Source organism: Xiphophorus couchianus, chromosome 10, assembly GCF_001444195.1.
Source record: "Xiphophorus couchianus chromosome 10, X_couchianus-1.0, whole genome shotgun sequence".
NCBI lineage: Eukaryota > Metazoa > Chordata > Actinopteri > Cyprinodontiformes > Poeciliidae > Xiphophorus > Xiphophorus couchianus.
This window is the reverse complement of record NC_040237.1, coordinates 1,210,734-1,232,856: the sequence shown is the minus strand read 5'-3', so window position 1 is coordinate 1,232,856 and position 22,123 is coordinate 1,210,734. Positions and strand designations below refer to the sequence as shown.

At 37.0% G+C, this 22,123-nt stretch overlaps 1 protein-coding gene across 1 annotated transcript; it reads right to left on the bottom strand.

Annotated features, from left to right (window-relative positions):
• Positions 1 to 428: 428 nt before the first annotated feature.
• fra10ac1 (FRA10A associated CGG repeat 1) lies at positions 429 to 21,867 on the bottom strand. The gene is made up of 14 exons (XM_028029613.1): positions 21,762 to 21,867; positions 18,662 to 18,741; positions 18,379 to 18,471; positions 17,865 to 17,910; positions 16,455 to 16,531; positions 16,170 to 16,253; positions 15,914 to 15,998; positions 15,082 to 15,127; positions 5,468 to 5,581; positions 2,712 to 2,754; positions 2,245 to 2,375; positions 2,055 to 2,108; positions 979 to 1,063; positions 429 to 589 (listed from the first exon to the last, which is right to left on the bottom strand). Exons 1-14 carry the CDS (start codon positions 21,777 to 21,779, stop codon positions 547 to 549), a joined length of 999 nt encoding a protein of 332 aa, XP_027885414.1. The 5' UTR covers positions 21,780 to 21,867; the 3' UTR covers positions 429 to 546.
• Positions 21,868 to 22,123: the final 256 nt, after the last annotated feature.

Sequence of the window (22,123 nt, the reverse complement as noted above, 5' to 3'; positions counted from 1 at the left end):
TTGAAGAGGCGCTAAATTGTAAACGACGACTAAAATTTCCTGGGTTTTATCACCAGCTTCAGAAGACTAAATATTTCACGGCAATTTCCCTCACATTTCTGCTCTGTCAGATTTTCAAGTTTTTTTGTGTGTAAGCTTTAGCTCATATAAATCTACATACATACGTGCGTTTCAAAGTGAATTGAATACTGTGGTTATAACGTGACAAAATGTTGAAAAATATGAGTGAAAGCTATCAAAAATAATGGGGTGTGAATACTTTTACAAAACAGCTACTTTTATCATGCCTCTAAGCAGTATGCTATCCAGCCATCATCATCCTATGAGCCACACAGCCTCAAACCACTTCCAATTATTCTCATCATGATGGTGCGGAGAGTGAAGCACAAAGGAAGCCGAGATATGTAAACAGAAAACTGACATGGAGAGGCAGGATAAACATTATGTTTATTTCATGCACGCAAGACCCAAATAGAACATACTTAATATCAGTGGGATACAAAAGGAAGTGTAGTCACAGCAGGGTTGCCGCTGATACCAGCAGATTCAAAGAAACATGTCTTCAAAGTAGTCATCAAACTCTTCCTCCCTAAACAGATGAAACAACCAAAACACAGACATGTCAATTCCTGTCATGCTCAGTGCTGACGTAAAACAGTCAAATAGGGGGGCTGTGATTAACCCTGGCAGAGTATCTGTACTCTACATGAGGTGAGATGATTGTTGGCTTCCAACAATGATTCAGAGCACAAATGGTGAGTGACAGGGAGCAGGAAACTGTAGAATGGTTGACATGCAGAAAACTTTTCAAAAAGGGCTCTTGAAGGTTAAAGGTTTTGCCTCCCACCTGTCCTGACAGCTTAAAAAAAAGTGCGGTGACAAACATCTAAATAAGCTACATGCTGTGTTATTCCCAAAACACACATTCGAGAGCTTAGAGAGGCAGATAATATATGAAGATTAGTCCGTTAACCTCACCTTGATTTTTCCTCCACAGCAGGGGCGGGGCCTCGCCAGTGGTCAGCTTCTGATTGGCTGTCTGGTTCATTCCCAGCTTCACTGTCTGTTAGGATAGTTTAATAGAAAACAAGATCAAAAGTGAACAGTGTTTTTTTGCAAAAATATAAAAGAAAGAAAGATCGAAGGAAGGAATAAAGGAAAGAAAAGAGGAAGTAAGAAAGTAAAGAATTAAAGAAAGAAGAAAGGAAGGAACGTAGGAAGGAATAAAGGAAGGTAAAAGACAGGAGGAAACATGGAAAAAAGAAGGTAAAGAGGAAAGAAAAGAGGTAGGATAAAAAAAAGAAAGTAGGTAGAAAACTAGAGAAGAAAAGGTGAAAGGTCACAAAGTAAAAAATGAAGAACAGAAAACCAGAACAAAGGTCACTAGGAACAAAAGACGGTCATTTCCTATGTGAGAGGATTCTTTAAGCAATCTTCCAGGAAGGCTGTTTAATAAATAAAAAGTTGGTTCTTGAATCTGTTGGGGTAAAATAACTTGCTATGAGTTGAAACAGGTTAATTATTGTTGTGCGTTTCCTACTTCAGCCTCTTTAGCTCCTTAATTGCATCTGTGAACTTAAAAAGGTCTGGTGCTCATTTCTAAAGACCACCAGTTTCAAATACAAATACAAACAGGGAGCATGTGTGTGTTTATGGTTCTCACAGCATGCTGAGCTAAATTATATAACAAGGAAGTTCGCTTCTCGCGTACATTTTCACCTTCCCTGCCCTGTGATCCGTCAAGGAACAAAACAAAGACGCACGGGGGCAGAGGCGCACCTTATGTCACGCTGTTCACAGCGAACGACTAAATAAAAGTGGAGATAAAAACATTTTAAAAAATGAATAAAAGTCAAAAGAAGACAGAACCTCTGTCAGCCGATTAGCATTAACAGCAGGGTTAACCTATGTGCCTCCAGGAGCTGTCAGCATGTTTTCAGTCAAAAAGTTGGAAGTAAAGCGATCTAAATGTCCAAGGTAGGAGATAAAAATTGGATTTATTTTTTTCAGTGTGAAAGTGATGTGTGGGTGTGATTTGGAGTTGTGTGCACCACCTTTATCAGAGTTTTGTGCCTCTGACTCCGAACTGCTGGAGGAGGTAGAGCAGTCTGTGGGAAATGCCAAAAAGAGTAATAAAATTTCAATAAAATAAAATAAAATGTAAACAAAGCTGCTTCTGAGTGGTAGACTCATTAAATAGCAGCCAGAAAAGTAATCTTATAGAAGATTGTGGAGAAGCGTTACCTTTCTGCTTCTTGTGTCTGTGTTTTTTAGAATGAGAGGAGGACTTCCTCCTCCTCTTTTTCTTCTTCTTTGTTGGTTCTTCATTCTCCTCTGAGATCTTTCTTTTTCTCTTCACTTTCACCTCCTTTCTCCTGAAAAGAAGCACAAATTGACCAAAATAGAACATGGTAAACTATACCGTTGCACTGAAAGCAACACAGAATGAATCAAAGCAAAAGGATATTGGTTTTTAATTATTTTTGATAGTCATCATAACATCGCTGGTAATTTCAGGCAGCAGTTATGAGCCGAGGCTCGATTTATAAGCCCCAGAGCACCGCATCACTGTGTGTGCTCGCTGTCTATGGTGGTCTGCCCTACTTTGAGCAGACAAGTGCACACTCTCCACACTCTCAGAAATGTGTCTCAGAGAGCCAAATAACCTAGATTTTTAAAAAATATTAAAGATCAAATGTAAGGGGGCTTACTTGTGATGGTAGTTGAGTTTGAACGAGCATTCAGGACACAGTCCTAAAAAAAGAAACAATGTCAGTACTGCTGACCTCTTTGTAGTTATAATGCAAATTAAGTAGAAGGATGATGTCTGGCATTTTGATCTGGAATTTATTTACAGATAATTGTCTTTGTTTTATTATCAGAAGTGAATTTCTCTCCTCCCTAAACCACCTGTTATATTTAAAGTGGTCTGAATTATTATAATTAATATTTATACTTTAGGACTGGTGACTGCTTGCCTGTTGACAGCTGGAGATAGGCACCAGCACCCCTTCTGACTCCAATGGGATAAAGGTGTAAGAAAACGGATAAAGGGATGGATGGATGGATGGATGGATGGATGGATGGATGGATGGATGGATTGATTTGTACTTGATCAACATCTGTTGGACTTCTAAGGTTTTTTGAATCATGGCTGCTATTTGTCTTATTTTTGATGAAGTATCTGATCATTTTCAGGGACTGGTTTTGGTCACTTATTAATCCACTTAAGTCAACATGAATCATTCTGGCATAAAAGGCTCCTTAACCTGTGGAATAAACTACAGTTATATTGACCAAAAAATTTGCATTCAGTTCAGTACCTAGTAAATTTATGCATGACCCTAGAAATTTTCAAGGTTCTGTCACACCACACCCTCAAACTTTGATGTATTTTATTGAGATTTTATGTGACAGAAAAGGACAAAGTGTTGTATAATTGTGAAGCAGAAGAAAAACGATAACTGGTTTTCGAAATGTTTTGCACCAAAAATTCCGAGAAGTGTGCATTTGTATTAAGTCCCCACAAATCAATTCTTTCAGAGGACAGTTTTGGCTTCAATTACAGCTGCAAGTATGCCTCCATCAGCCTTCAACTTCTACGGCCTTAAAGTTTTTGCCCAATGTTCTTTAAAAAAATGGCATCTTTTAGCTGCAATTTTTAGGTCTTGTCACAGATTCTCAACTGGGTTCAGGTCTGAACTTTGATTAAGTCCTTCTAATTCCTCGAAATGTTCAGATTTTTTTAGATGATGGCTTGAACACGCTTTGGGGATGTTGTTTTATAACCTAATTTAACCATAGTGTCGCAGTCAAAGACAACCTAACCCAAGACCATACTGGACCATGACTTTGAGGGAGGTAAAACTCAGACCATTTTCACAACCATTGATATCATATTCATATGTTAATGCTGAAAAAAAATGCCTGTGTCAACTCATTAGCAAGTGAACCTATAACTGATGCACCATCATAGCATTTTAATAAAACTTACATGTAAACCCTGAACTACAAACTACTTCATGTCCAACAAATAATACAAGCTGATAAGTTCAACAGACAAACAAGACAAGTCTGAAAAGCTAAATGTTATCTGACTTAGTGTTAGCTGCAGGCAGAGTGAGTGGAGGTGACAGGTGAAGGTGGAGGACTTAACCCACTTAGCGGTCTTTCTTTCTGTGTGTTGTATAGAACTGGAAAATGTTTCTCCCTTTTGTTTTTTTTCCATTTCTCATCTTTCTAGACACATATGGACAAAGGTGGCAGCATTGACACTTTCAAAGTGAAAAACTTTATTGATTGCTATTGAGTGCAGCCCAGGGTTTCACTTCAAGTCACATATATACTATGAATTAGGTGACTTCTGCAGGCAACTGCTCCCAACTTGTACTATTCGAGATTATCAGAGTTAAGGTGGGTGAATAAAAACGGACATCAATTTTGTTTGTAACAATATTTGTGTTGGTTCATCACATAAGGTCCCAATAAAATACAATGAAGTTTGTGGTTATAACTTGACAACATTTAAAAAAAGGCCAAGGGGTATAAATACCTTTGACCCCAAAAATCTGTATAATGATCTGCTTAGAAGTCAAACCTCTCTTAGGGCCAGTTCCTGTTAAGTATGTTTTACTTAAAAACAACTTTCAGATACTGTTCATCTTAGGTTTTTTGTTCTAACTTGATACTTCTTTTCTCCCTCACCTATTGAGTTTTGTCATTTGCTATCAAGCACTGGACAATATCAGAATCAGCTTTACTCATTAAATCTGTGCACACAAACGAGGAATTTGAGTCCAGGATGTATGAGGTCTGCACAGATGTTAGCATCCCTTTCCCTGACCCTAGACCTCTTCTCTGTGAATACATCATCATCTCCACTGTAATATATATATATATAATACATGATTGGGTACAAGGACTTGACAGAATAAACAGAACAAAAAGCAGAAAAAATCCAAGGTAAAACTTTAAAAAGCTTTCAAAGGAGTGGAATAATCAAAGCACCTTTAAAGGTTACTACAAAGTCTGGCTGCTTAGAAGGAACGCATAAAGAATATAAGAGGTTTAAAACTTTTGAACATTACTGTCACTGTGGATATTTTGCTCAAAAAAGCCATTTGGCTGCTTTGCTCCAATCATTCTATTTTTCTGATGTCTTCTCAGTGAAGCATAATCTTTTTCTTTTCTAAACAGTCACAAATTGGACTTATATGTAGCAAAAACTAGATTTGTATTTTATGTTTGGCGGTGACCTGCCACTTCAGCTCGTTAAAAGAGCCTGTCATTCTCAGCTTGACTGACTTAGCAGATCCACAAATTACAGTAATTTGAATGCGATTCTCTGGAGTGTAACACCTGGAAGAGTGTTATTATGGGTTGGGGGTGATAGACAGGTGCATTATCAGCCACGGAGTTGAGTTAACACATACCCAATTACGTATTTAAAACAGATTTTCAAACTCACTGAGTTTGACCAAAGCGTTCCTCTTCTCCCCGTGTTCCACGTAGGCAAAATTCACCTCCCAGCTTTTCAGGCCTTCCTCTTTTCCACAGTGTTTATTCCCACACTGGAACTGACCTGAAAGATCAAAGTACATACAGCACTTTGCAAAAGTTTACAAGCACATTTTTTTCCCCCCTACTTATTAGCCGACTTTTTATTTCAATATGCACAAAGTGAGACATAAAAATCAATTGAGTCAGAGGACAACAGGGAAAAATTGGAAATAAATAAGCAAAACCTCACAGAGAAAAGACATAAAAGTTTTATTTGAAAAGTGGGGATTACACAAAACCTCCAGAAGTGTCAACCATTCTTTCACCCCTCTTCACCTATCTCTGCACTCCTTCCACCTTATCAACAAAGCTCCTTCTCAACTCCCTTATTTCATCTCTCTTCATGGCCCAAGGCCACCCTCTAGCCACTGCACAGCCCGCCTATTATCCCTAGAGAAGCTTAAGGTGCACTGATCTGGTCTCCGGGGTTCCTCCAGATTGTACCAGAAGGAGCGAGTGCGTCATAGCGCTCCGCTCTTGGCTCGGGGACAAGAAGGGATCCACTGTGGGAAAAGCGATGTTCGCCCTCACCTGCAGCAGCTCAAGATGCTTTCAACAATCGGCTGAGGTGACGCTGGCTACTGCCACTTCGGGCCGCTGCAGCCAAAAGACAGACTCACGTGTGAGATTAAGAAGCAGTGACGTCAGCTAAAAAAAAAACTAAAAAAAAAGAAAACAGAGACGTCTGGCTCTGGTCCGAGGTTGTAACAACAATTACAGGATTTGCCATCGGGGGAGAGAACACAAACGCTATACTTGGCACATGTCTACTCTAAACCGATCTGTGTATTGGTGTATAAATGTTTGCGAGTCTAAAAGTGGGAATCTCACTTTGAGTGGTCAGAATGACTGGAAAAGCATAATGAAAGTTAATAATGTCAGACACAAAAATCCAATAAGAGTCTATTTTTGTTTGCACACTGGATAAAATTGCATAAAAGATCATTATTTTGTCCAATATCTGTTTTTTTTCTTACTTTGACCAATCTGAGTGTCTCCACCCCTTCCACTGAGTTTCACATTGAGATGGAGACTGTGCTGGTATTTTCAGTGCTTAATGCTCCGTGTGTTGGGCTCCAGTTGCCTTGGAGCTGCATGCACAGAAGCTGAAATTAATGACGTTCAAGTAAAGTTTATGAATCAGGCAAACAACTTTTTCTGTAAGATTTGTCCTCACATCATTACCCAGAGCCACTGTTTTTCCCCGAGATAAACTTTATTGTTAAACTTTTTACCAGAATCTTCCTTATGACAAATAACTCCCTAAAGCAATTTAAAAAGAACTTTCTGGTTTTGCATCATCAATTCAAATTAAAGCACTCATCCCATCACACTGTCAAATTAGTGTCAATAACAACTTCCACCTGGAGACATTAGTATGCTGTCCTGCCCATTAACTCTAACATTTGCCATAAACTGGGAATTTGTCCGTGGTGTCTTCAAATCTTTATTATACATATAAAATCCTAATAAATATCTAATGTATGTACATAAACAGTGATGTTTATAGCTAAAGAAAAGATCACAAAAGCATTTCTTGTGCGACAAACTGCCGTTGAATAAGTTCCAACTCCCTGCAGCATTAGCTCAGTGTTGAATATAAAAGAATATCATATATTCAAAGGGCACACCAGTGCAAGTTTGACCCCCACCCGAGGTACACACAACCTCAACTCTGGCAGAGTAAAATTCATATTAAATCTGTGTCCAGGCAATTTCTTTTACAGCATAAATGCCAAAAACTAAACTATAATCAAGGCCAGAATTGTTCGCTTAGTTCTGTCAGCCTCCAGGCCCTGGGCGCTACAATGTCTCATGTGAAAAATAAAATGTACCAATTTAGTCGCTTTTATGTGTTTTGAGGGTTTCTTTTTAAATGGCACAAAGGGGCATTTCTGCTTTAACTGCTTTTTAAATGCCCACTGAAATAATAGAAAGATAAGATAAACAACGTCTATTGTACTTTGTTGACGTGCCTAAACTATTCCCACACTTAAGGTCAGGTAAGCCTCACATGGGTCTACGAAAAAAAAAACTGAAACTGACAACAGGTTGGCTAAGTAAAGCCCGTTAAGAGGGGAAACTCCTTCCCTCTTACGTCAATGACTAATTATGCCACCAGCCAGCGGCTTGAGATCAAGACAGACATTTACTGCAGGACAGATGGCTGCATGATTAACAGTCACTGGATAAAGTCAAAGAGTTGAGGCCTGAGTCAGTGGGTATTCATTTTTAAAATCACTCTCAGATACTCATGACTCATGTGAAATCATTTTTGTATCTTACATGATAACAACTGACACAGAACAATTTGTTTATTTAATTACTTTTGCTTTCTGAGAATAAAGAGCATCTATATAGTTCAGATAAACAAAAATATTATCTGCAATAAATAAGAAGATAAAAAAGGAAAGCATTTAATTTTTAACGCGTTTGGATTTTGACCCAGTGGACATTTGGAGAGTTTTTACGCTCTGCTTCAATTTCATCATTGATAACTTTTAAGACAGCCAGAGGCACTTCCAGAAGAAGCTTTGGTTTTATTAGATCTACGTATTAAGATCATTTGGCAAACTCACAGTGGATTTTAAGCAGACTCTTAATCTGACGCTGGCTAAAAGCCCTGAACATTACAGGCAAACAGTGTTGGGTTTCAGTTCTGCTCATCAGATGACCAGAAATAGAGATTTTTTTCTGGTTTACCATCCAAACAAACTGGGAAATCTAAAAAGTTTTGTTGTATATTTTGTTTATTTTATCTTTTAAACTGATTAAACACCTTCTCACATACTCTCTCCAACAGAGGTGAGGTCTACCCATCTTTATGTCTAAAAGCCTCTGTGGGATGCTCCTTTTATCTTTAATTATGTTACTGACCTGCTGCCAATTAACCTCATCAGCAGAGAGATGTTCCAGCATGAGATTTCTTACACATCACACAGTTTGAATAGTCTTACATTGAACCTCTGCAAGCATCTTGTAAATATGCACTACATAGACAGGAACATTTTTTTCTTTAAACATCTAAGCTGAAACTAGACTCTGGGATTTTCAGAATCCATCTGAAGTTGATCTCAGTCAGATCCTTCTTACGACCTTGTTCATAGATTTATGTGAAGGACCAACACAAAGTAGAGCATATTTGTAAAGAGGAAGGGAAATGATTCAGGCTTTTATGTTTTCTTTCACCAAAGAACCATGGGATGTATTGCGTACGTTCAAGCAGCATCAGTAAATACTATCTACTGAAATTGCAGCTGCAAGTCTTTTGGGGTATATAGAGCTAAAATCCACAAATACTTGCGACCTCTCTAAAAACACTTACGACTGCCTATAATAACAGTTCAAACATCAAATGTATCTTAATATGCATTAATGCCCAGAGTGGAAACTGCCTTACCTCTAAGACAAAAGCTAACATGTACAGTTCTCAATCAGAGCCAAGGGAATCTCCTCGATTGGCTACCTTGCAAATGACAGCTAATGCTATGTCAAATAGTATTGCGCCTTAGTATTTCAGTTCCCCAAGCTGCATTTTCAAATAGATGAATTTGTGAATATCAAACAGTGAATAGTGCTCACTGTAACGCCCTCTCTTCCACTGAAGCTCTGGCTCTATGTTTAGGGTCGTTGTCCTGCAGGAAAAGTGAACCTCCCACCCCAAGTTTTGAATCTTCTTTCATCCATTTCCCATCAATTCTGATCAACCCTCCTGTCCCTGCTGTAGAAAACTATCCACCACTGCATGATGCTGCCACCACCAAGTGACACAACCAAGATCCTTTGTTGAGTATAATTTGCAACATTATCCTTCCAGACATAGGGATTTGCCTATTATCCAAAGAATTTTAACTTTGGTCTCATCCAACAAGTGCACCTTCTTCCACATGCTAGCTGTGAGTCTCTACATGGCTTGTGATAAACTGCCAACAGGACTTCTCGAGGCTGCTCAGTTGATCTAGTTCCAACATCTGATCAGGATGCTCCCTGAGTTCCTCCCTTCAGAGATTTTTCAGGGATGCTCTGCTGGGAAAAACTCCGGAACAGATCCAGAGCATGTTCAGGGGGGAAAAATGTTTATTATAGTAGTCAGAAATACCCCAGGGATTTTAACCGAGACATGATAGATGTAAATATGTCATCAACAAACTTTCTGCGAAATGTAGATGTAGGCAAATTTTCTAAAATGCGGAGCTGCTCTTCAAATGGCTGGTCATCACAACGCTACCCGACACTCTTCTCAGCTCCTGCTGCTGGCCTGTGAGGAGCTGATTTTCCTCGATGTGCACACATAAACTTCTAAAACCCAACAACAACACAAGGAACTGCTAACCCACTTGACCCAGATGCGTTCTCTGTGCACTTTATGGTTTGAAAGTGTCAAAAATTCACTCTGTTTTGCTGGGCAAACAGCATCAGACACCACTGAGATTACCTGTATTGCATCCATTTCTTTTGTCTGATCGCTTTTCCATTAAGAAATAAAAATCTGACAGCAAACAATCACAGATAAACAGAAAATACTAGACGGTTTGTCCCTGAGATTAAAGCCCGGGAGCTGGGAGCTGTCATTTATAAATCACATTTAATAGATACATTGCAACTGATCTATTCAGTCTGGCAACACAGAGCCCAGCAGGGTATCACTAATTATGAAGTACAAACACTCCATGGAACAAAGACCTGGCTAAACACATTATTTAAAGCAGAGGAACTGATTATTTCACCTATAAATTGGTTTGCCACTTTCATTTTACTTCAACAGGAACTTAAAGGAAACTGCCAGAAAACTCCTCCTTTTATGAGTTTTCTGGCAAAATGAAGTCAGAAGAGATAAACTACTGAGAAAGTTCTAAATGTCCTCTATCAACCTCATGTATTAGAACAATTTAAGAAAATTCAAGACATACCACAGTAAAAAGGTAAAAATAACCTTCAGAAATAACACTATTCCTGAAATTCTTTGACATTTTCTCAAGTTGCAATCAGAAACTCCTTTTTTTTGAAGTAGTGATTTCATGTGGCGGACCAAAACAAAGCAGTACATAATTTTGGAGAAGGGAAATGACACATGTTTTCTCCTGTTTTCCACAAAGGCAAATCTGATGTGATAAGCATTTGTAGTCAGTCCAAATAAAATCCATTGAAGTCAGTGGCTGCAACGTGACAAAATGTGAAAAAGCTAAAGTTGGCATGCTCCAGTTAAAAATGTTATTCCCCCAGAAGATACAGAGGTGTGTCAAGTCTCATTCCTGCTCTTTAAGAATGTAGAGACCATTTTTCTTCCAAGATGTTACACAAGCAGAGACCATTCCCCATTTCATCTGGGGTTACCCACGTACAAGCAGCTTAACATCATCTACTGCTGCCCTCTGACCTCCTGCTGACAGCTACACTGAAGTGTAATTTATACCAGAGGAAAAAAAAACAACTGAAAAACAGGACCGGGAATGCAGCGCTGCAGCTGAACATCTGCTCCAGCATAACTGAATTTCAAGACAAACTGGAAATCTCAACAAAAACACAAAAGCCAGTGTCAGTTGCACACAAGCTTTTTCACAAACAAGTCAGCTAAATGCCAGTGGGGCCTATCTGCTGCAGGCAAATATCTCCACCAGAGTGGCGACACTACCGTGTCAGCAAACTGCTAAGAAAGGTGTTTGATGTCAAAAATCACAGATAAAGTTGAAAAGAAAAAAATAAAGGTTTAGAGTATAGGAAAAAAAAAAAGGAGCTGATTTCGAGGGCAAACAAACATCGCACCCTCTGTGAATTTCTTCTTTGCAGGAAGAAGAGAAGACAGTGATGTTGCCTCGCTGCCCTTGGACATGGTAATATTTGTAAAATAGCTCTAAAAGGCCGTGTAGCTATTACAGTACAGCGACTCCTCTGAGATAAAAACAAATACAAAGAGTGTTTGTTCTCGCAGCTTAAAAGAGGGAGACAAAGCATCTTGCACCTCTGCTATAATATTTAACATCCTCATTCAATGTGTTAAAGTTTAATCAACATGTTTTATTGGAAGGAAAAGTGATGTTTAACAAAATTATTTTGTCATGGACTTATTTAGCAATCAGACACTGATAAGTGAAAATAAACGTAATGAGAGCACCAATACATTTTGTAAATGGAGAGCCAAAACAAATCCATTACGTTTTCATCAATCTTGAGGGTAATTTAATTTAGCACCGCTCTTAGCCAAGCAAAAAAACTAAAGAAGTAAGATATGAAGGACTTGTTAAAAGCAAAGGTTGTTCCAGTAAGCACAAATGAAAATATCAAATCAACAAGATTACAGTTTGTCGTACATACTTTAAGAAAAACATGACCAATACTCCAGAGGGGATGAATAGATGTGTTTTCATTGCGTTCTGAAGTAGAGAACATAACTTAAAACTCTCCACGCCAAAGAAATGCAAAGAATATTTGCCATTAATGATGTGATGAATATTGAAGGCTTGCCAGATTGTTTTAAGTCAACAATACAGAGTGGGTTTGGATTTCCTGATATGGAGCAGCAGTGAAGAGTGAACGGTGAAAATACAGCACTAATGAGATAAAATATGGCAAACCCCAAGGTCATTAAATCACAATTCCTTGTTGCACCTGGTAGTTTAAAAGAAAAGCTGTTAAATTGATTGCACCAGGGGCATCACTAAATGATAAATTACACACTGCACTTATTAAGTGCCACCTAGTGTTCTAATAGTGTCATAACAGGAGAGCTTAGCATTTAATTAATATATTTATTTAGATTTTTTTTATATAGGGAAAGTTATCAAGGTACTTTATTGCACTTAATTTGTCATAAACCCAAAATTAATTAAGACAAAATACTTTTTTTCTTTAAATAATAATATCAAAGTTTCACCTTTAGATTTATTCAGACATTACTTTTTTTTTTTTACATATAATCTGTAAGGCAGGCCATAATTCAAACTGGACAATATACTTTTTATATTTTCTAAACCACGCTCACCAGCGAGGGTTGTATGTTTTTGTAAGTGGAAGTTTCTGTTCGAAATAGGAGAGGGGGAGGCAAAAGATACATTTTTTGCAATTCCTTAAAACTATTCGAAATAACCCCCCAAAACAACTTATCAAGACAACAAGGAAATAAACAAATAAGTTGAATTAATTGTAATGAAGCCTAGGCGCAAATTCAAACTGGAAGACTCTTGTATCCCCACCGGGACCCGTTAATTGAAGCGACCTGCCCACAATCGTCGACCTATCAACGCTGGACCAAGCCACGTCACGTCCAAACATCGACCAAGTCCCAGCTGATAAGGACCTTCATTCATGGTGTCCTTCGCTCTCCAGCCGAGCTCAACCCACCACCACCCCTTCTCCTCCATTTGCCCGGTCCTGAGGCCCGCACCCTTCTTCAACCTCCACCACCAGTGCCGGGCCCGGGGGGATGACGTTCCTAACAGCATCGGGGATGCTCATCTGAAGCCTATCGCTAACGCTGCGATAACCGTTATCCCCAGCCGGGGCCCGAGCGCCAAAGACTTTAAATTCTGTTTGTCAATAAACTCTTCTAATTGTTTTCTTATCTCTGTCTGAGTCTCTCCAGATTGAATTGATATGGAACAACCTAAAAACCCCCACAGTCTAAGTTAAGTCATTCTGTAATGGTAAAATATTTACAGAACATCTCTTGAAAAGAAAGAGGAATTTCAAACTCGTTCAAATAGAGTGTGACATAATCGAATAATTTTCTGCAGTCTTAAACAAGATATATAAAGAAAGCCTGAATGGACGTCTGACTCCTCGACCTTACATCACACCGCAGCCATGAAAGGAAGGCTAAGTGTTCTGGCAAATCACCTTATTGGATGGAGTGTGGTGGACATGACCTAACAGGAACATAACCCCTTTATTTGAACAAAAACGTTTGCAGCAGAGCCAAAGTGCGTGGACCTTATGAGTATATGAAAGGTCAGTTTAACAGGGGAACAGTTCAGCCCTTTAAAACCTATCTGTAAACAGAGATCTAGTTTGGTTATGTCACTTCTATTACACGTGAGCTGGGACTAACAACACGTAGTCCACGTAGAATTGCTGAAAAACAAACACATCTTCTTGCTGATTAGTTTTTGCACCAATTCAATTACTTATTACTTACTATTACTTATTTAAACATCATGTAAATAATTGGATATAACAAAACTAAACGGGAATTCTATATCTGCTCTACAGAGTCAAGTTTGGTATTGATTTCACAGGTGAGAGTGCCGTGTTTCCAGCAGCGGTTCAGTTTGACCCACCGGGAATTATTAGCACACAAATCAAAGGGTGACACTTGAAGTGAAGCGCATCTGACCCATCTAATCCCGCTTCCTGTAGAGTACTGCAACAGGAGATGAACTGTCAGAGACCAGGATTACACAGTCTTAATCTGGAACAATATATTGGCTTAGTCAGCCTTCTCAGACACACTTTATGTTTGTGGTGCTGCGGGGGTGTAAACATAAGAGAACTAGAAACCCCTAAGATAAAGTCGGTGTCCTTTTTTAGCTGCTGGAAATATATTGCATTGGATCCCCACTAAAGTAAACTCCCTTCTTTATTTGAAAATGCTCCACAGTACAAGGCAGTTTCTGCATAAACATGCTGGCAAATACAGAGAACGTACCTCCCGTCTAGGCAGAGATATTATTAAAATATGAAATGAATATGTCTCCAAGCACATCAATGAGCTGTCGAAGCAGGTGTACCCTCACTAAGCTGCAGATACTGTCCTTCCCGGTAAAATCTATAAATATCAGTCACTGCCACACGGAGGAGAGGAGGTGTGGCACTAATCCTCAACAAATAATAGAGAGCAATCATCAAAGCTCTTCCAAAACTGTCTCAACAGAACAGAGGGAGGATGAAGATGAGAGGCATAAACAGAGCACTAAAGTGTTTTGAATGAGTGAAAATATCAAGGGGATTCGAGCATCCTCTGAAGGTGAGGTAAGGAAAGAGTAAAAGAAACAAAACAGAAAAAAACAATGAATATTCTATAGTATATTCATGTAAGTGTAAAACTAAATAAAGTCTCTAGTCTAAGTCTCTAGAGAAGGGAAACTTCTTAAGAAACATTATTGTATTAAGTAATGAGCAAAGAGTCTTTATCTCTGTCCCCATCTAGTGGATACATTTGTAAACTTCCTGTCATGTATTATGGTCAAAAAAGTACTAAATGTTACTGTTTAGCATATTTAAAACCAGTTAGTATTAAATAAAGTGAACCCTTTCTCAAAATGGTAAATGTAGAATATGTTAAACTATTAAGAATAAAACATTTAATTTTACTATATGAGTGAAAGCCAAGCTCCAGAACTATCCTACTGACTTGAAATGTGCAGCTTGCAAAAGGGCAACTAAAAGTGAAGAAGACTGTGTTTACATCAGGGATTTTCTGCTAATAAAGACAAGGATTATGGGCTTAGCTATCCATAAGGGGGGAGAAAAGCTTAAGAAAAAAAACACAGCAACTTTACAGTAGGGTAATTAGAGAGTGACACATACCTTTTCCAGAAACAACTTCATTTTCTGTTCGCCAGCGAAATCCGAACTGTTGGACAGAGATAAAAAGTTATCAGCGTTATTCATGTTATTCTTCTAACCGTTTTTCAGACACACCAAGATCATTGATGTTTTTTTTCATCTCTTCTGGAATTTCTCTGGACCAGACTATCACATCCTGTCTATCACATATGATTGTCTACTTCATGTTCTCAGATGGACCCTAATCAATTAATTTGTTGATTTTACAACTCTGGAAGTAATCAGGACTGGGTGTTTTTAATGGAATTAAACGCAGCTCTCTAGAAAATCTGACTAATCGCAGTTAATTCATTTTGACAACAATTTGACATTTTACACATTGGCAGGTTGATTCGGATAACTTTTTTCCCTACTTAATAAATAAAAGCATATTTTAAAAATGTTTTACTCGGGTTATCACTGCTTGAAACAAAGCAAAAATCTGGAAAAAAAAAAATCTTTAAGCGGGGCAATAGTATATCTATTATTAACAAAGTGACGTGTTAAACAAACTGAACTGTCAGTTTTTTAAATAGACACCACACAGTCCCAAAAATCCCATCATGCCACCAACCTCTTTCAACAGTGGGCCAGTTATGATGGAGATTAGTGTCAGTAAGCAAATATTAACCTTCACACTTTATATCACCACTGGGACAATTATCTAATGGAATCCTTCAAGAAACTAGGGCAGAGTCAAACAATTGATTACTCTGCCATGTCTCACAGAGGTGAGGCATCTAGTGTACGGAGAGTTTTTTATTCAGAAAATTTTAAAAAGGGACCAACTATCATAAAAATGTATTTAGCTCACCTTGTTCTCCTTGTACCTGCTGAGATCCGCAATGCAGTACTCCTTAAACAGCTTGTCGTAATACTTCTTGGCAATTTCTTTTTCCCTTTAAAAGAAGTCAGAAGTTGACTAAAAGTGATAAATAGGCTGATAAACAGGCTCATCTCATACACATGCAAGTGAAGACATTTGAGACCCTGAATGCATTTTTCAAATGTGAGGTGAGCGTCTGAAGCAATAAAGTTTCAAATATGAGCAGCTGACGTTGATGAATCACCATGTCATGTCATCCTCATCCTCATCCCTCCAGAGGAAGCGGTGATTTTCACGCAGCACGTCCAGATCGGTCTTGTCTTTAGCTCTGAAATAAACAGCAGGCCAAATGAGGAAGATTTTAAGTGCCGATAACTGGGGAGAAATGATCTCCGTCACCGACTGTAACAAAGTATTTAGCTGGATCATGACAACGCATCTCTATCTCCAATGGCGTTATACAGAAAACAAATTCAGCAATGAGGGTCAGCAGACAACAGATTTTTGAGGAGAAAGGCAGAATACTCACACAGAGCGTCTAAAGTCGGTCATCTGTCCACCGTAATACAAAATGTAGTCACCGACAAACTTCTTGTGCCGCTCAAACTGGAAGTGTTTATTTAGGATCAATTGTTCAGACATTTCTTGGCAAAAACTGTCAATTTTCAAACTTCCTTTCATGGCTTTTAATGTAGTCAAATATATGAAATAAGTCACATTTTACAAGCAAAAGAAGGAAAATATTAGCTCTTCCCTTCCAAATTATATTAAAAGAGAAAAAATATATCTCTATTAAGCCCTGTGTAAGCTCTAATTAAAATTCAGAGCAACCAGTTTTCTTCAGAAGCCACCTAATTCGTAAATGGGTGTGTTTAATGCAATTTTATTATAAATACAGCTAGACTTTGAAAGCCACAAATGTTTAAGAGAGAACATTGGTGAACAAACATCATGAAGACAAAGGAACACAGCAGATATGTCATGTGCAAAAACATTGGGAAGTTTAAAGCTCTTTCTAAACCTTGTCATGAAAAAAGCTGTCCTTTTCACAAATTCTCACCATTTCCTGTCCCTCTGTGTCTCTTGAATGCTCTTTCTCTATTTTATCTGTGCCAATATTCTCTGCGTTTCCACTGCCAGGTACTCAGAATGCACTGCAGTGTGACCTTCATGGCCATTCCCTGTTGATGGACTGTGGCAAGACTTGAAAACTGATGATCACAAAAGCTCTCCATCCAACCTGACTGAGCTTTAGCAATTTTGCTAAGAAAAACGGGCAAAACTTTTGAAACTTCAAGACGTGCAAAGCTGATAGTGACATACATCGAGGCTAAGTACAAATTCATGATCCATCTTTTCAGATAGTTACTCAAAAGTAAAGTATTGTTTAGGAAAATTTTTTTCCGTTTTGATAAAGGGATATACACTGAATCAATCAGAGAAATGTGCATCTGTCTTTAGATATAATTTACTCAGAAAATCTAAAGACAGATTTTCTAAATAAAACATTTTCTTCTCTCATACGCTAATCAGCTTGTGAGACAAGAAAAGGTAGAAAGAAGGAAGAAGAAGTAAAACAAACAGTTCTCTTTTTATATCTTTTCAGTCACAAACACAGTGCCTTCCACCCAGTTTTCTCCCATGTAGGGAGTTTCTTTCAGTTCCTCCCATTTCTGTTTAATTGATACATATGTCTCTAAATCCAACCCAGTTCAGAGGAATTTCGGTGGAAAGGAGAAGAAAACCATCTCCTTTGAGACCTCTGTTATCAGTTAAATAAGAAAAACACATGCTCAAAACCACATTCATTATCAGTTCATTCTTAGTTACTTTCTGTTGTTCTAGTACTGAAAAATCAACCAAAATCCCCTGAAGTTTGTAGATGTTCTAAGGTATAATGTGAAAATGGTTCAAGGCCATGTAATTCAGAAAAGGATACAGCATTCATTGAAATCAAATGGGCTCTTCTGTTTCTGGCTTCCTCTCTAAAAAACAGAGATTTCAAGATTAAAATAAATTTACTCTGAGCAACATTTCTATGGCATGGTGGATTAACGGGAAAGGCTGTACTTTCAGAAGAATAAATTATAATAATGACTTTTTAAATGCAGTATTACATGGATCATTTTCCACAGACCTGGCTTGAAAGATGAGCACCAAATTCAAAGATTATATTTGTAATTTTTCTGGGGTTTTGGGGGGATTTTTTCAAGTCAATAAGAGGAAAATGGGGACTTCTACAATGAATATATCTCTATATGGAAGTATAAAATTGAATTTCACTCATGTTTATTACCTCATTCATCATGAAAAGGCAAAAATCTGTAAAACTCTACTCTATACCTGGATTTTCATTCTATGAAATGTAGGAACTTGAGAAAAAATTTTTGGAAATAAAAAAATCTAACACACATCAGAAGAAGTTTTATTGTTCCCCAGCAGCAGTACAGTACCTGTCCACTTCACAGGAGTGTAAACTACGGTGAGCCACCTTGGAGTGCTGACCTTTTTCGAATGGCTTCTGTAAGATTTCGGCCTCACGTTTCCTGTGAAACATGAACACCGAATGTAAGGCGGATAAACAGAAAGATGGTAAATAAAACATGTATCTGTTCAGAACACTATAGGAATATAACAGATGCATGGTTAACCTCTGAAATTTGAATAGAGAAACCATTTCTATGCTTCACTGAGCACAATGAGCACACAACTCAACTCTTCAGGGTTTCATTTTACCTCTCTCTCGCATTCTCCGAGGAGTCTCCCTCTCCATCATCATCACTGAAGTCGGAGTCATAGCCACCAGCTCCATGAATCTGTTGAAATCACACATAATACACAAAAATACAATTCTAAGAGTTGTGAATATCTCAAATAGACAACCAGCAATCCTGTTCAGAATTATTTGCATCTTGATCTGATCAGGAGGTGAAGTAGTTGTCTTTCCCTTCCAAACCAGCTGGTTGTGCTGTTGATTGTCTTGTTCAAAATATGGTCATGTAAAGCTATGGTGCATTCAATGATCTGAGCTGCAGCATGAAGAACATTCACAATGATTTACAGAAGGCTTGGAGACTCTTTTCCTTTCTGGGTATGATTCTTCAAAGAATTTTTAATTCTGCTGTCAATACAAAAAACAATTATTTGCTATAATTGCTGCTTCAACTGTTTTGTCAAAGAGTATTCCAGATTTATGTGCCTTTGTTTCGGTACTAATATCCTCCTTAGCTTCTGTATTATGTGGTGGTCTCAGTCTGTAAATTACAGACTGAGACCACCACTTCAGGTTTACATTATTTGTGTCAAAATGATTTCACATGGTCTAAAGGTTATTACACAAAAATTGAAAATGTGAAAATCAAATTGTATAATATGATCTAATTGCTTTCATTTACAACAACTTACCAACATGCTTAAAGATCGCTAGAAAACTGCAAAAATAATGGCATACTGATTATCGCAGTTATAATTATGTTCTGCGTAACAGTTATTTATTATCTTAATTTGATCAACAATTTAGGAAAAATAGAGAACCTGTGCTTTATTAAGTTTTAGTTCTTGTTGCTGTTCTGCTCTTTACAGAGCAATGTAAATACAGCAAACTGATATTACGTGGTAGGCTAGCTGGGCTAGCTGCTCCTGTAGCCAGCCTGCAACCAGCTACCTTACAGACTTGTTGCTCATTGCGTGCCCATTACAGTTTTAAAGCAGCATTACTTTAATAGGAATGATATTATGGAGAGCCATTTCATCCTAAATTAAATAAATAAGTATGTAGGGAAAATAAATCTATAAATGAGAAACATAAATAATTAAATGGGTAAAATAAATAAATAAATGAGTAATTGGCATCTTTATTCCCATTTATATTTATTCATTTATACATTTATTTATTCTCAGATTATTTCTGCCTGGGCTTTTTCAATTTCCCTATTTTTCTTTTTCATTTATCCTTTTCCATTTTTTTTATTTTCATTTATTTGTTTTCATTTTTCCATTTTCATTTCTCTATTTTTCATTTATTGCTTTTCCATTTATCTATTTTTCATTTATCTCTTTCATTTATCAATTTATCCCCTTTTCATTTAATTTATAAATTTTTTATTTAACTATTTTTCATTTATCCCTTTTTCATTTATCAATTTATCCCTTTTTTTCATTTATCCTTTTTCCATGTGTCCCTTTCCAATTTTCCATTTTCATTTATCCTGTTTAAATTTTCCATTTTCATTAATTCTTTTTCATTTATTCTTTTTAAATGTTCCTTTTTTCATTTAGTTTTTCCCCGGAATTGGGAAAAAAGGTAAATAAATATATGCTAATGAGGAGGGGCAGCATCATCAATTTAACTATCTAACTAACAACTTCTCCAATTGGTTAGTTAGCATCACACCATACTTTGCTTCAAGAAAAATGGTGACCTACCACCGGTTTATCAGGGAGCTGAAGCTCAGCAACTTTATTAGAAAATAGTGTTATGATTCATGACTTTATTTTTTGTGTGGAGCATATATTTATTTACCTTTTTTCACAGTTCTGGAGAAAAACTGATACATGAAAAAAGGATAAATGAAAAAGAAAAATAGGGAAATGAAAAAAGCCCAGGCAGAAATAATCTGGGAATAAATAATTGTATAAATGAATAAATATAAATGGGAATAAAGATGCCAATTACTCATATACCCAGCTATACCCATATATTTATTTATTTTTCTAATTTATTTTCCCTATATATTTATTTATTTAATTTTGGCTGAAATGGCTCTCCATATAATATGGGGTCTCTGCATTGTAGATCTCTCTGTTTTCAAAATACTTGCCATGTAAAACTGATACACAAAAAGTAAGTAAATGGGTACAAAATAAAGTAGGAAGGGAAAGCAAAGTGTGGACATGAATTGATGGCATCAGGATGTGGTTATGAATTGATAAAAAGTGCATGTGTTTTACTTTATGTATTACTTTATATATTTGTCTAACTTCAAGTAATATGAAACTATTTGTCTAAATTAGCAAAACTAAATGAGGGAGAATTTTTTTTTATTCTTCCACAAAATCCTGAAATCAAATAGCGAAATAAATACATTTCTAAGTTCCCTTCACAGGTATTTGACATTATCTAAACATGCTTATATGTAGGGCTAAATTAAATGGTCTCTCTAAAGTTTCCTTTGGTATTAGTGTGTGCGAGTGTGTGTCTTTGATAACGTGGCAACCTTTCCCAATTGCTATTATTTTATTTGAAATAGCAATTGCTTAACAATTATTACTGTTTACTTATTGGCTTACTCTTACTGAGAACCAAAATATATTTAGTTGCAAATTGGTAAGAAGTAAATCAATGTTATTCAACTTGTTTATAATTTAATGTGAGCAAAAAACTTAACAAGTTTATGTTTCTAAAAAACTTAAGTTTTTTGCTCACATCACTGGAAATCTAGTGATGTTCCACTTAAAGGTGTTTTTAGTAGGTCTCTCTCTGACAGGAAGAGAGAGATTTTGGCATTGTATCACACTATTCAGAATCCTCATGACCATGAAAACAGCTACAACAGAAATATTGCTATTACGTTGTGGCGTCACGTTATCCTGAATTTACAAAGACGATGTCCGAGTGTATTTGTTTGAATTGGATGCAAGCAAAATATCTCCCGAAATGTGTTATTTTGTGACAGTTTGACTCAAATGAAAGAGTAAACTCTTACAGAGGTAGGTAACACACAGTAAGAAGCTAATGCTCCATGCTAACACACAAACAACACAGGCGCAGAGCAGTAAAACAGTTTCAGACTTGTTTTAAAAACGAAGGCTTTCGATTTGTATTTTTATACTTTACCTTCACAAGATTCTCCATGAGTTTCTTTGCTCAGTTTCTGATCCCTGTGCAAATGTTTACAATGTGAAAAGACCGTCGATGGAGGATGACGTTTCAGAGAAATCGCGCGATTATGACGTCATATCTAGTTCCAACACAAAAAAGGTAATTAATTAGAAAAGAAAACGAGAAATAAAGATGAACAACGTATTATTATTATTTTAGTTAGTTAGTTAAAAATAAACAAAAATAAACATTATTTTATTTATTTAAATAAAAAATATTTATTTTCTTTAAAATGAATAAATAAATAAAGCGAATTTATTTATTTATGCAGATTATTTTATTATTTGTATAGTTTCCTTCTTAATAAATATCTAGTT

Bases quoted from the DNA above. Each gene is read 5' to 3' on its own strand.
- fra10ac1 (XM_028029613.1), bottom strand. The intron at 18,472-18,661 runs GTAAAATGAAAC...CATGTTTCACAG, and splicing joins TCGGAGAATGCGAGAGAGAG to GAAACGTGAGGCCGAAATCT. The intron at 1,064-2,054 runs GTGGTGCACACA...CTATCCTAACAG, and splicing joins GGCACAAAACTCTGATAAAG to ACAGTGAAGCTGGGAATGAA.